This window comes from Miniopterus schreibersii (assembly GCF_964146895.1).
Source record: "Miniopterus schreibersii genome assembly, chromosome: 17".
Lineage (NCBI taxonomy): Eukaryota > Metazoa > Chordata > Mammalia > Chiroptera > Miniopteridae > Miniopterus > Miniopterus schreibersii.
The window spans coordinates 34,278,772-34,292,263 of record NC_138117.1 but is presented as its reverse complement, the minus strand read 5'-3'; the positions used below and the strand labels follow the sequence as shown (position 1 = coordinate 34,292,263).

Sequence of the window (13,492 nt, the reverse complement as noted above, 5' to 3'; positions counted from 1 at the left end):
TCATGCCACACGCTGTGCCTTCGTTGGGGCAGGCTCTTTCCCGTTGGTAGGAGCTGCCCAGATGAAGAAGGCAGGAGGCATGAACTGAAGGGAGCTGAGATGCAGGCCAGACAGAAGGAGCAGCCAGATTGACCAGCCACGTCCTCAGGCAGCCCTAATTTCGGGTGTAGTTCAATCCCAGCAACAGAACAACTCACTGAGCCCAGTGTGCACGGACCTGCAAGGAGACAGAGAACGCCTGTGGCAATGGTGGGATCCAAGCTTTGGCACGTACAAGGACAAGGCCCAATCGAAGCCTGAAGCGCATCACACCTGGACTAACGAAAGGTAAATGCCACAGACAGGTCCAGAGCAGATCAATCCCACTATCGGGGTTTCCAGGATCAACAAACTTCTCCTTGAGCGTCTCATTTAGAGTGAAGCTCGTGCATCTTGTGACCACATCAAGTGATCCTGCCCTTTCTTGCTTGTTCCAGTACCTGTCTGGGGTTTAGTGATAGACCGTCTCCACAATCCCAGTGTGCGTTACGGTGAAAAGGGCACCATTATAAACCTGTCCCTCTGCCTCATCACCAGCAAAGTCATTCCAGATGCTTTCTGTTCAAGTCACTGGAATTTTCTTGAACTGGACTTCATGTTCAGACCAGAAGCCTGTGCTACCTGAGGCTGCCATGTGGATGGTGGAGGTGGGGCTAAGCACACAAGCAATTACAAATTCTGCAGCAAGCCCTGGCCTACAGCTCGACTGGTTGGAGTGTCGTCCTGATACTCCTGGTGTGTGGCTTCAATCCTCAGTCAGAAAACATGCAAGAATCAACCAATGACTGCAGAGGTAGGTAGGAAAACAAAGTGACATTTCTCTCTCCCTCTCTCCCTTCCTCCCTTCGTTCCTCTCTCTAAAATCAATAAATTTGGAAAAAAATTAAATGCTGTAGCAAAACAGTTATCCATCCTGGCGTCCAGACTGCTCGCCCATCCTGCTCCGCTCCCCAATCCTCAGTCCTGCCAGAAGATTCGATGTGGTGCTGTGCAGAGATGGAAGCAGAATTGGGCAAGGAGTCCAAAGAGCCAAGTTCATGTCCCAGTTCTGAGCTCCTTAGTCCTGAGTGGCTACTGAAAAACACTTGAGCTTCCATTTTCTCATCTGTAAAATGGAGCAAATAATCTTTGACTTGCCTGTTTCACTCTACCATTGTGAGGGTGGGGCAAAGGGGGAGGGAAACTTCTAGAAAGCACAACATGAATAAGAGGTTGAGATATTACTTGTGTGGTTTACTCTAATGATGGAGGACAAAAGGAAAATAGAAGGGACCAGCTTTTTAGCCAGTGCTCAACATTTTCATTCCAAATCTAAATGTAAGTGATTGTGACTGCCCCAGATTTGTTCCAATCTTCAGAGAGATTAAATTTATGGATTTGTGGCATCATATGTCATTCCAGCCTATCCTGACCCATATTTCTCTCCATTAGGTGCATGTAACAACAGTACAAACAGGTGTTGTAACCTTAATTGCTTGAAAAGTGTTTTGAAATCCTTAGATTAAAAAGCTAGGTGAAGTCCAAAGTATTAGACATATTAGTGGGCTGTATGCCCAAGGAGTTATTCTGAACCTCATCTGGGTTCCCTGGAGCAGGGGGACCTTGTAATGAATGTTCTGAGACTGAGGCCTGCCCCAGGCACTTTGGGGCTTAAGGGCCCTATTCAGGGGATGGCCCTAGACCAGGAATTATCAACCCACTGCACACTGGTGTGCCACAAGAATTTTTAAAACATGCAATACCTGACTATTAAGTCAGGGGCACTGACCTCTTTTCCCTTAGATTGCCAAATAAAAAAATGACAACAGCCAACAAAATAGTCATCTGGTCTTAATTAATCAAAATTATACCTATTTTTTGTCAGATCGGCAAAAATCTATTTTTTTAGTGTGTCACTATTTTAATAATTTTAATAATTAGTTCATGTGTGCCGTGAGATGGAAAAGGGGGAAAATCGTTGCCCTAGACCAGGGTGAGACATCATTTGGGCTGGCCCTGCCAAGGCAACCACAGGCGGGACTCAGAAGTCAATAAATCTAGGAGCTTTTTTCACAGCTAATTTTTAAGTTGATAATTTTGTATGGCCCACAAATGATGTTATAAATACCCAAATGGCCCTTGGCAGAAAAAAGGTTCCCCACCCCTGCCCTAGACCAACCCCAGTGTCCTGGGTTCTGAGCTTACCCAGGCATTCGGCCATTTCCCACATCTGATGTGCCTTTTCCACTTCTTTCCTGAGGTTCCTGAGTCATGAGGCCTGAGTTACACTTACTTGGGTGTCATAGGTCTGCTTTCCCGGGTGAGCTCACCCTGAGTCTTGGAAAAGAGGACTTGTGTCATTGGGAACTTCTGTGGGCCTCTTCATTTAAGCCTCAAGTTGATGACTTAGCCCTTACTCTAATTTTTACAGTTAAAACTTACGAGAGAAAATTCTGTCCCATGGTGGTAATCCTTGGGAGGGGTGCCAGGCAGCGACTAAAAGCACCAGAAGGGGCTCCTGGGGTCCTGGCACGGTTTTATTTCTTTTTTTTTTTTTTTTAATCATCACCCAAGGATATTTTTCCCATTGATTTTTAGAGAGAGTGGAAGGGAGGGAGGGGGAGAAGGGGGGAGAAGAGAGAGACATCGGCTGGTTGCTTTCCTCGCATGCCCCAGCCCCCCGCCCTGCATGAACCTGTGGCCGAGGTATGTTTGCAGGGAACAGAACCCTCGACCCTTCAGTCCAAAGGCCGGTGCTCTAACCGCTGAGCCACACAGGCCAGGGCTCTTTTGTCTTCTTAATCTGACTGCCTGTTACGCCAGTGTGTTCAGTTCGTGAAAATTCAGAGCTATACACTTACATGTGCATTTTTTCTGTATATTTGCTACCTTACAACATAAAGTTTTTCTTAATCATTCTGGATGCTTATTTACTTGATTTAGAATAGATTCAGATGTAATAGTGAAGCTATAAACCTAATGAAATCCAAATCCTTTCTTTACCTTTGTGATTTAAATGTCTTTAGTTTTTTACTTCCATTTTTACACTTACAGGGAAAAAAAGGAAATGCCTCAATTAGCCATTTACTTTAGTCTCACAAGTGGGGGGAAGATGGTTCTCTCAACAGAAAGCTTTGGGGTGCCTCCAGGCATATATGCGGACATCTGAAATTACAGCAAAATTCTGTTGGATACACATATATACACATATATTTTTCTGAGAAGTGTCCATAGCTTTCATCAAACTCTCAAGGGTCCCTGACCTTAAAAAAGACCAAAAGCCAGGGGGATTCTTACAGCTCAAGGCTTATTTATGTTTGTTCTTCTTCGAATGCTTCTCGACTCTAAATTCAACCCACAGCCCTCGCCAACCTGATTCCACCAAACAGGCTTCACCCATCAAAATGAATGTGCCCACTTTCAATGAAAAAAGTGAATGGGCTCTGTCAAAAGTCACGTATAATCATCATATATAATAATCATCATCTGTTTACTTCCCATTCCCCCGTGAGATTCCGAGCCCTGAGGCCAGACCTTCGCATCCCCCGGCATGATTTGTACAAGGCAAAGGCAGGCTGGACTCAAAAGAAATTCACAGCGCCTATTTACGAAACCAGATTTATTAAAATTTCTCTACAAGTCAAAAATGGCCATCTCACTGTTCACATATATACACATGTACAGGAAGGGTCTAGTGTTTCTAGCTTCCCCGGCAGAAGCCCCGGCCAGCCCGGCCAGAGTCCTTAGCCGGGTAATGTATCACAGATACAACAGTCGAGCAACCACGAGAGCGTTAGTGCGACAGAGGCCTCTGTCCTCCCTCTTCTCCGAGTCCCATGATTCTGTCAAGGTAATATTGCCAATAATCATTCACATTTCACGTGGTTTTAGACACGCAGGTTATTCAGACATACACAGACAACAGAACAAGCCTCAGAGCCAAAACAACAAAAAATATCGAACATATGTATAAAAGGTAAAATATATGTACAAAGTACACAGTACATGAGGTATACACGGCATTCTTAACAATTCATGTTAGTAGTTTGCCTAGGCATAGCCCTTGAAGATGACTGCCTGTTTTTGTGCCATTTCTCAAAATACAGTATGTTTGGTTTACCCGTTTAACCACCTAATTTCTGTCCTGTCCAAGACATTGACTGGTATTTCATCTGTATTTGTTTTTTAATGCAAGTTGCAGTTTCTCCGTTAAGCTCTATCTTCTGTAGGGAGTGAGTTCCAGTCTCTGGAAGCATTCAAACAGAGACCGGATTCCCAGGTGTAAGACAAGCTCAAGGGGGGTGGATTTCTGCGTTGGGAGGTGGCAGAAAGAGAAAAGAAGTTGGACCAGATGACTTTCAAAGTTCTTCCGACTTTTAAGATTTGGGGTTTGCTATTTCCTCCAGATGCTGAGTACACAGATGTATTCACAAACCACACCACATTTGAAATATTAACAACCCATCATGCAAAACTGCAGACGCACACACAATGCCAAGGGCAGACCATATCCATGGAGGTGGGGATTAAAGTATAATTCTGGAACTTGGTCTGAGAACCATCCAAAATTCACTTTCTCTAAAGTTTAACATTTGCTCTTGGGAGAGGGGAGTGGAGAGACTCCATATCTTTCTCCTCTTAGACAAAACACTCCACCCTGAGATGGTCTTGGGGAAAAAGTAAAAGATAAATGCTAACATATTTGAGAGGAACCCAAAAAGCTACCAGTTTCCAAGTGCTCAAATTATTTTTAAAAATCTGCAGTCTCTGTCTGAGCTCAGAGTTCTGAAATAGCCAGGAGTTCAAATTGTTTGTGACACTTCTCCACCATCAGCTGGTAGGTGCTTTTAGAGTGAAGGGGGAGAGACGTTTCAAGGTCAGAGAGAAGGCATTAGTGCAAATGAGGTCTTGGCGGGAAATAGAGGAGAGAGTCTGGGTTCATGGTGCAGGAGGCTCCTATGCTCCTGAAACTGTCTGCCCCCGACACGGAGCAGTCATTGCTAAACGTGTGTGAAGAAAGGGTGAGTGTTAAACCAAACCATAAAAAAAAAGAACTCTCCACTCAGAGGAGCTGGTATAGCGAGAGTCTAGCTACCAAAGACAAGTTCAAAGATGGCAGGTGTATTGGCCCAAATGATTTGTCACCCTGTTAAAACAGGTTATTGCCCCCAATGTCACTGTGCGATCCACTTCCTCTCCCTTTGGAGGTTCACGACACTTGAGCACGTGCTGTAGGATATCCACACTCTGTGCCACCTATAAAAGAGGCGGACCCCCGATCTGACACTGGGATAGGTGGCGAGGGCTCGTCAAGAAGGGAGACAGCTTGCAGGGCAGCCCATCAGAGTGCACGCTGCTCACACCAGTAAAGTCACGGTCACAGCCAGTCCGAGGGGCGCCGCATCCAGTTCAGCAGCTACAGTCTTTATGCCATCACGTGTCTGGTTGGCACCACGTCGAAAGGCCTGTCCATCTTTGGAAATGGAAATGCCATGTGTGAGAATTATGAGGTTTCTGAGGTTTCTGGGATTAGCAGAAGAAGGAACTAACGTCACTGTCCTCCTGGTACTCTGGGACAATCTGGTCTGAAGTTCCCGTTTCTGAGTCGACGTACCCAGGTTCCAAGACGGACTCAAACCAGGGATGGAGTAAGATCTCCGGGGCGGTGAGTCTCTCAGAAGGCTCCCGCCTCAGGAGGCTGCGAATGAGGCACCTGGCTTTGGGGGAAATGTGGTCAGGAATGCAGAACTGTCCACGGCGGATTTTCGAGAAAAGGGCACTGGGGTCTGAGTCATGGAAGGGGTATCGTCCCACCAAAAGGGTGTACAGCATCACCCCAAGGCTCCAAACATCCGCCGCCTTCCCAGAGTAGGTCCCCGTGGTGTTCAGAATCTCAGGGCTCACGTAGGCCGGGCAGCCGTGCTTGTCTGACAGGGCATCGTCTTCCCCCTTGATTATGTGCGTATCTTCCAGACTCTCCAGTCTGAGCTGGGTTCTGCAGGAGAGAGAACAAGCCATTACTTCCAGATCAGCTGCTATGAACAACAAAGCCTTCCCCACAACAGCACTGTCTGCCAAGGCCCAAGGGGTGCCATTTACCCCTTCATCCAGTAAGCAGTGCCCTGCAATCACCAGGACTCGGGATTTCACAGACCAATACAAACTGCAATCGACGTTTCCAAAGTATGGAGAGAGCGCCGAGGATGGAGCATATGATGCAAAGCCCCAAATACTGTTCTTTACGCTGGGGCTAAGAAGAAATCTCCTCATGGGGCTTACACAACTTACAAAGTGCGTGTTGCAGAAGTGGGAGCTAGTCTCCAGGGAATGCTGACATGATAGCTTTCTACAAAAGCTACCGAAGAGCAGCATATTCTGTTCTTCAGGGAGGGCCTGAGCATCCTACAAGCCAATCTTGTCTTTATCACTGACAGCCAGGGCTATCGGGCCCACGCTTTGCAATACAGAACATGGAGACCAAAGTCACTATTATTACGCACAGGTTGTCAACACTCCTACTTACTTTGATATATACACACAGAGGGAACTCTGACCACCTGGGCCTGATCACTGTGATGGGAAATGTGGAAGGAAAGTCCATTACGTTTATTGAGGTGTTTAACTGCAAAGAACCCTTCGCCTGGACAGAGAGGTTATATGGACAAGCAAAAGCAGCTGGTGAATCTGAAGGATGCAGGGGCCCCCAAAACACCTACATACATGGTACAGCAACACCTGAGCATATGTTCTCTACACGGGGGCTTATCTGTCCAGATAACAACTAAAGTCTAAAAATCTTTAGTCCAAGCCTCCTTTATGAAGCTGCAGGGCCCTCCTTATGTAGATCCAGCCACCCAGCTCTCTCAGATCCACGTGGGAACCTCTGCTATCTGGCGGCAGCCTGTGCCACTCTCTGCTTCTCAGAAACAGCCCTGTTGCAGTAAGTCACTTGTTGTGAAGTTAAACACAAACATTTGGTACTGGCTAATGGGTCAATTCCTTTTCCTCTCAAAGGTCTGGTTGGATTTTTTTTAATCTTCCTGCCTTCCTGTTCCCTGGAGTGTAGTATGCGTGTGCTAACTTCGGTATGTCCTCAGCCTGACCTCCCGGCGTTATGTAAAATGCCCATTGGTTCTGTAAACGGAAAATATGACTCAACCCGCACTGTCTGCCCCTGATTGGCTGCTTTTGCACTAAAACCCTGCACCTGTGCTGGTTACACGCTAGCGTCAGCCTGCCATTGCTTAACCCTCGGGTTGCCAAACTTCATGCACATGACATTCGCCTGTGCGATGCAGATTTCAAAAGCTAGTAAGGAGGTGTGGAAGGCATGTTTCAGAAAATACATCACCATATCAGAGGAGACTGTGCCAGGAATTGGAAACTTCTCCATTGCAAACACTTTGCTTCTCTTTGCTAATCGGTATGTTCCAATAATTATTGCAAGGTCAGATACAAAGCCATGCTTTCTGGTAACTCAACCCGGTACTTTTTCATAGGGTTTGGAGTTAAGGGTGAAAAAGCACAGGTGGGGGGTCAGCCTTGCACGAATAGCTACAACTAAATAACACACAGCCCCCTCCACAGTCCTACAATATTGCTCTTAATCTTTCCACGGGGGATGGGCCCACCTCTTGAAATCAGGTAAGCTTTATCTCCTGTGGCGTCCTGAATTCTCCAGTCTGAAACCTCAATTCTGAATCTTAAGGTCGCATTATATTTTTCTCAAGCGCATCTTGTCCTTCCTGAGGTAAGCCGCGATCTATATTTAGCAACCTATTCCAGCCAACTGCCATTTATTATTCAGTGTGGCTATTTACTGAAGACACAGCCAAAGAAGATGTCCAAAAAGTCACCGGAGAATGTGAGGAAAATAGTGGGGGCCCAGCCTGAGACAGAACAGGAATGTGGTGTGGAAGCAGGCAGAATTCTGCAAATACAACAGTCTAGCTAGATCTGCAACACCTTCTAGGTACAAAAGAACCCCACTCGGTGAAAACAAGGAATTGAAAACATCCTCTAGGAGTTGAGGCTGTGAAGGGCAGGCTGACATTTGCACCCCAGAAGAACTGACCTTTCTGACAACAATGGAGAATAAACCTGATCTTGGGCTGGAAGTGGGGAGGGCTTCCTGTCATCACATGACATCCCACAAAAGCACCAAGGTGTCCCCAAGCCTCATCCACAAGAGTTCAGAATAAGGCAATCTGGCCATGGCTCCACAGGAGAGGACCTCTAAAAACTAACTGGGACAACAGAGCCATTGGTGTGATTTTGAACCAACACACTGCACGGAACAACTCAACCTGCACCTTCGTTTTGGTTCCAGAAGGCCGCAGGAGGGGCTGTGGAGGCTGCTCACCTCTCCTCCGTGGAGAAGACGAATTTCCTAAGCTTCAGGTCCCCCAGCACGATGGCCGACTGGTGACAGTGGGCAACGGCAGAGACAATCTGCTTGAAGAGCCGGGAAGCCTCTTCTTCCCGCAGCCTCTTCCGGCTTCGCACGTAGGAGTGCATGTCCCCAAAGTCCTTCTCAAAGAACACATAGGCCTTGGTTTCCCCAAGGATCACTTCCACGATGCCGGTGATGTTTCTGTGTGATGGCAGCTGGATGTAAGGCCTGATTTTGTCCTGGTAGTGTTTAATGGGAAACACCTGCAGAGAGAAGGTGACCCACTTAGGAGGCAAGAAAAGCAGAGGCCACCTCCAAAATCCCAAGCTGGGCTGCAGTTCTCAATCTATAGGCTTTGGTTGACAGTAGGGCACATTCATTTACCTCCCCTTATCTCTGCTACCCCACCTTAGGCAACCCCGGCTACCCCGAACATCCCAAACTAGCAACATCCAGGGCTCTGGTCTAGCAAATATCCACCAGGTTACCATACAGAAGGTTTGAAAGAACTGTCTTCTATATATGTTCCCACTTTCCATGAAGCCACCAGCTCCAGAGAGCTGAGCCTCCAAGTCCCCATCTTCTGTGGCCCTTCCTTGTTGGTAGGCAGTGCTGCACCAAGTTCCCCCTGGGATGTCCAGGAGCTGAAAACCAGGCCCTGGGAATGCACAGCCTCCTGTAGACCCAAAGTTCTCAGCACAGAGACAGCACTGACTAGAGAACTGGCAGAGCTATCATTAGTCAGAAGGAACAGATGACTTGGAGAGGGAAGACTGTGACAATGCAGCCTTAAGCAACCTGCCTACAGTCTGGCTCAGGCAGAAGCAGCTGAGTAAAAATTCTCACAGGCGGGATATGGGATCCTCTCCATAGTTTTTTTTGTTTGTTTATCTCCCCTCGCCCCAACTCCCACCTCCACCTGCACCCAGGAAATGAGTAGTATCTCTGCCAAAAAGCTGGCTGGTCTCTTTAAGAGCCTTTTGTTTGGCTCAGTTACTCATATCCTAGGACTCAACTGGAAACGGTGACACACGAGTTGTCACCATCTGGATTCAGCTATTATCTATCTGCTCAGAGGAACTGGAAGAGGTTGCACAATGGCCAGACTCACCCCACCTCTGAGGCCTGGCTGCTCTGGCATCAGCTATTAAAACCGCTCTGCTGCCCCCTCCTCCCGCTCTGCCCCACCCCACCCCACCCCACCGCACACACATACTCTTCCCAAAGCAGCTCTTAGCCCCCCAGCCACGAGAAGAAAAGATTTCCCCCCCTCTTTAACTGGGCTTGACCGTGAAATTTCACTCCGGTTGGACGGTAGGTGGCAGCAGCAAGCCCAGGAGGACGGGAGGGGTGGGTCAGGTGAGCTGCGGAAAACCCAAGAGCGCCTGCAGCAGGGTGACCCCATCCTTCGGGGGAAAGGAGAAGCCCAGGGGTTCTCAGGATGTCTGAGACGGGGGCTGACGTTCACAAAGGGGGGACTGTGGGAATGGTCTGCGCCTACGGGCGCTGGAGGAGCGCACGGAGGACCCGGCGTCTAGGGGTATCTCCTCCTGGATGGAATCGCTTATGTTCAGGGGAGAAAAAAAAAATCGCTGGCCGGAAAATAAAGACATGAATGGAAGGGAGCATTCCTAGACCGGGCGAGCTTTCCAATATTTCTACCCCGGGCAAGTTTCCCCGCCCCGGCAGAAAGGCCCTCCGCCTGCCCCCTGGGGACAACGGAGCTCTCGCCCCAGCGCGGGTTCAAGCTGGAATCCCCAGGACCCGAGCCGGACACCGACCGCGGAGCCCGGGTACCTTGAAACCCGGGCGAGGAGCAGCCGGCTGCTCCCGGCTCCGCAGAGGCACCCCCTGCAGGGCGTCCTTCCAGGACAAGGGGCGGGGGAGCGAGAATGAGAGAAGGGGAATGGCACGGCCCCGGAATCCATTTCAATTCCATAACTTATATGGAACGCCACGCGCTGCACGGGGCGCTAAGGAAACGCTATAGAGACAAAGCAACTGAGCCCTGCACTTCCTCCTGACCACCGAGCCCCCATTATATCGGAAACCCCTCAATCCCCAAAAGGGTGAGCCTGGTCAAGCGCTGCCTCACCCGGCTCAAGTCACTTTTCCGCCATGCCACAAACTCCAAGCGTTGGTGGCACCTTCGACACCCACTGGCGCCGGCAGGCGAGACCCCAAGCACCGAGCCGTCCCCCCCCCCCCCAACCCTCACCCGCCAACCCCCGGGGCTCCTACCTTGCAGCGCAGCTCGCGGCCCGTGTGGATGCACAGCGCCCGAGACACATGCTCGCGCTCGGCCAGCGGCAGCAGCAGGTAGTCGGCGACGCGGCTGGGCCCCGGCGCGCTCCCAGCGCCGCCCGCAGAGCCCGGCGCGGCGGGAGGAGGCTGCGGACTGCAGGGAGAGCCAGGGGGGCTGAGGTAGTCCTGCGGGCTGGAGCACTCCGAGAGGCGCGGGCATTTGGCCGCCACGGCCGCGGCGTCGTCCGAGTCCAGTAGGCGCTTGGCCGGGGCGCCCCGGGCCGCCGGGAGCAGCAAGGTCGGGCCGCGGGGCTGCGAGGCGCCGCTCATCGCAGAGCGCACGGGACCGACCCGCATCCCGTCCCAGGACGGGACGGTCCCGGCTTTGTAGGTCCCGGGATCCGCGAGGGAAGGTCGCTGCGGGCTCGGCGCCGGCGCAGCGACTTATTCCAGCCCACGAGACGGAGTTTCAGACGGAGCTAGGCTCGGCCCCCACGGGGGGCAAAGCAGGAGCCGCTCCCGGGTGCTGCGGTTGCACACGGGGACCACGCCGGCCGCGCGTCGCGGGGGCGGGGGCCGGCTCGGGTGCCCGGATCCTTGCAGGCACCGGCTCGGGGCGCCTCGCTGGGGTCGGCCGCCGCTATTGTTGTCGAGGCCGCCTACAGTCTCAGAGGCCGGCGTTCCCGAGGTCCCGAGCCGCGAGGACAGGATTCCGCTGGCTCGGCAGAAGGCAGGTCAAATGCACTTCCCAAAGCAAGAAGTCCGGAGTGAAAGCCCGAGCAACTTTTCCGCGGCGCTCGGGATCCGGCGCGCCCCGGAGCTCCCAGCGCGTGTACGCAACGAGCCGCGCTCGGAGAGAGTCACTGAGTGTGTGCACCGTTCCGATCCCGGCCGGCGCACTCCTCCTTCTCCTTTCCTCCACCTCCTCCGCCTCCCGGTGACTCACGCTGTATATACACACACTCACTGGCCGGGCTGTGTAAACAGTTGGGAAGCCGGGTTGTGCAATGAGGTGGCTGCGACGACTCGGGCCTTGCCGCCAGCGAGCAATCACCAGAGCGGAGGGGGAGGCGGAGGGGAGCAGAGGTGGAGCTGGGTCCGCGGGGGCGCTCGGGGTGGCCGGAGCGCTGGGGATGCTCTGGGCAGCGCGCGCTCGGGCGCAGGTGGTGCGTCCCCGGCCGGCTGGGGCGCGCGCACACGCCCCCGGGGCTGGGCTGGGCAGGAGGCGGCGCGCGCCCTCCCGCAGGCCCCAAGCTCTGCCGCGGATGCCCGAGGAGGGGGCGGGGGGAAAGTTCCCGTGACGTCAGGCTCCCGGGGAAGTGGGCGGGGGGCGGGGCCGCGGGGGACGAAGGGACTGCTGATTGGCGCGCGCCACCCATTCACACCTAGCACAATGGGCTCCGGGCGCGCGCGGCGCGGCTCCGCACGCCCGGCGCTCCCCCGGCCCGGCCGTTAAGCCTTTCGCTGCGGGGATCCCCGCCACCGCCCCGCGCCTAGGAACCTCGGGCTGGAGCCGCGGGCGCCGCCGAGGCCGGGGTGCGGCGGAGGGAGGGAGGACGGGGAAGGTGATGAATTCCAGAGCCAGTCACTCACCCCCACGCGGCAGTTCCGGGGATGACCTGTGCGCGGTAGTGGATGTGGCTTTTTCCCTTTTCCTGCCCCCTCCCAGCTCTAGTCCCCAGCGTCTGTTCGCTTCCACAAATAGAACCTTCTGTTGCATGAAATAAAAGCAAACACTGGGCTGGTGCGCTGCCTCCGCCTCCAGGGCCTCCCGCGCCCGCCGCCGCCCGGATTGAACGGAAATAGCTGCTCCAGGCTCCCCGGCCGCCCCTTCGCGGTGACTCGCAGAAAGAGCTTCCTGAGCCGCGGCCGGTGGGAAACAAAGGATGTGGGGAGCGGACGGAAGAGGCCCACGTGGCCGCCTCCGGATTCCTGCCTCCCCCGCCTCGGAGCGGGTCGGCCCGGCGCCAGCCTGCCCCGCGGGGGGCGGGCAGGGCGAGCCAGGCATTCGGGCCACAGAGACGCTGCCCACCCGGGGCTTTCGTGCCGCGTGGTCGCAATGTGTGCCAGACCCTGCACAAAGCTCCGTGGAAAAAAGCTTAAAATCTGTTCTTTTCTTTCGAGAGAGAACCGGGTCAGCTTGGAGTCCTTGGACACCCAACGGAGACAACTTAGTATCAGAGTCCCTGTGCTTCTGCTGAACAATTTTCTAAAACCAGGTCCAAACCCAAGGATAAATCCTTTCCATATTACGTCTCCATTCATTCAATAAACACTAATTAAGCATCTACTAAGATCTAGAAGCTGGGGTTCAGAGATGAAAAATAAAATAATGCTAATATCTAACATTAACTGAGGTCCCTAATGTGTCAGGCACTGTTCTTAGCACTTCACACATATTACTTCACTTGGGTGTTACAACCACACTGTGGGGTTATTTACTTATCTTTTTTTTTTTTTTTTTGCCCCATTTCACAGAGGAAGAAGCCTGCGAAGACTGTGTTACTTGCTGTGGTCAAATCACTAGTAAGTGGTGACGTGCTCAAGCTCATAAGCACTCGTGGGGACTCAAAGGAGAGATTATGATTTGTAGGGAGAAAAGAGAAGTTAGGAAGGACTCCGTCTAGAAAGCATTTGACCTGGGAGATGTGTGGGATGGAGAGATTGTTGCTCAGGGGCGGGGTATGAATGGTGGGTGGCTAGGCCAGGTAGGGATATGGGGAAGGGAAGGGCTGCCTCAGAGGCCAGGGTGGCTGCAAGGGGAGCAGGGAGCTGAGCCTGCAAAAGTCCTCTGGGAAAATGTAAAAAGCTCCAATGCCATGCTGAGGGGTTGCGCAT

General features: G+C 52.1%; 1 protein-coding gene and 1 pseudogene across 2 annotated transcripts; both read right to left on the bottom strand.

Moving 5' to 3' along the window:
• LOC308546963 (claudin domain-containing protein 1 pseudogene) lies at positions 1-2,239 on the bottom strand (annotated as a pseudogene). The gene is made up of 2 exons: positions 2,224-2,239; positions 1-717 (listed from the first exon to the last, which is right to left on the bottom strand). The product of its transcript is annotated as a claudin domain-containing protein 1 pseudogene (transcript).
• Positions 2,240-2,578: 339 nt separating this feature from the next.
• On the bottom strand, positions 2,579-11,925 carry TRIB1 (tribbles pseudokinase 1). Its single transcript, XM_081117413.1, has 3 exons — positions 10,652-11,925; positions 8,381-8,673; positions 2,579-6,013 (listed from the first exon to the last, which is right to left on the bottom strand). Exons 1-3 carry the CDS (start codon positions 11,009-11,011, stop codon positions 5,548-5,550), a joined length of 1,119 nt encoding a protein of 372 aa, XP_080973539.1. The 5' UTR covers positions 11,012-11,925; the 3' UTR covers positions 2,579-5,547.
• Positions 11,926-13,492: the final 1,567 nt, after the last annotated feature.

Bases quoted from the DNA above. Each gene is read 5' to 3' on its own strand.
- TRIB1 (XM_081117413.1), bottom strand. From the start codon at position 11,011: ATGCGGGTCGGTCCCGTGCGCTCTGCGATGAGCGGCGCCTCGCAGCCC. The intron at 8,674-10,651 runs GTAGGAGCCCCG...TTCTCTCTGCAG, and splicing joins GCCGCGAGCTGCGCTGCAAG to GTGTTTCCCATTAAACACTA. The intron at 6,014-8,380 runs GTGAGCAGCCTC...TCTCTCCTGCAG, and splicing joins GTCTTCTCCACGGAGGAGAG to AACCCAGCTCAGACTGGAGA.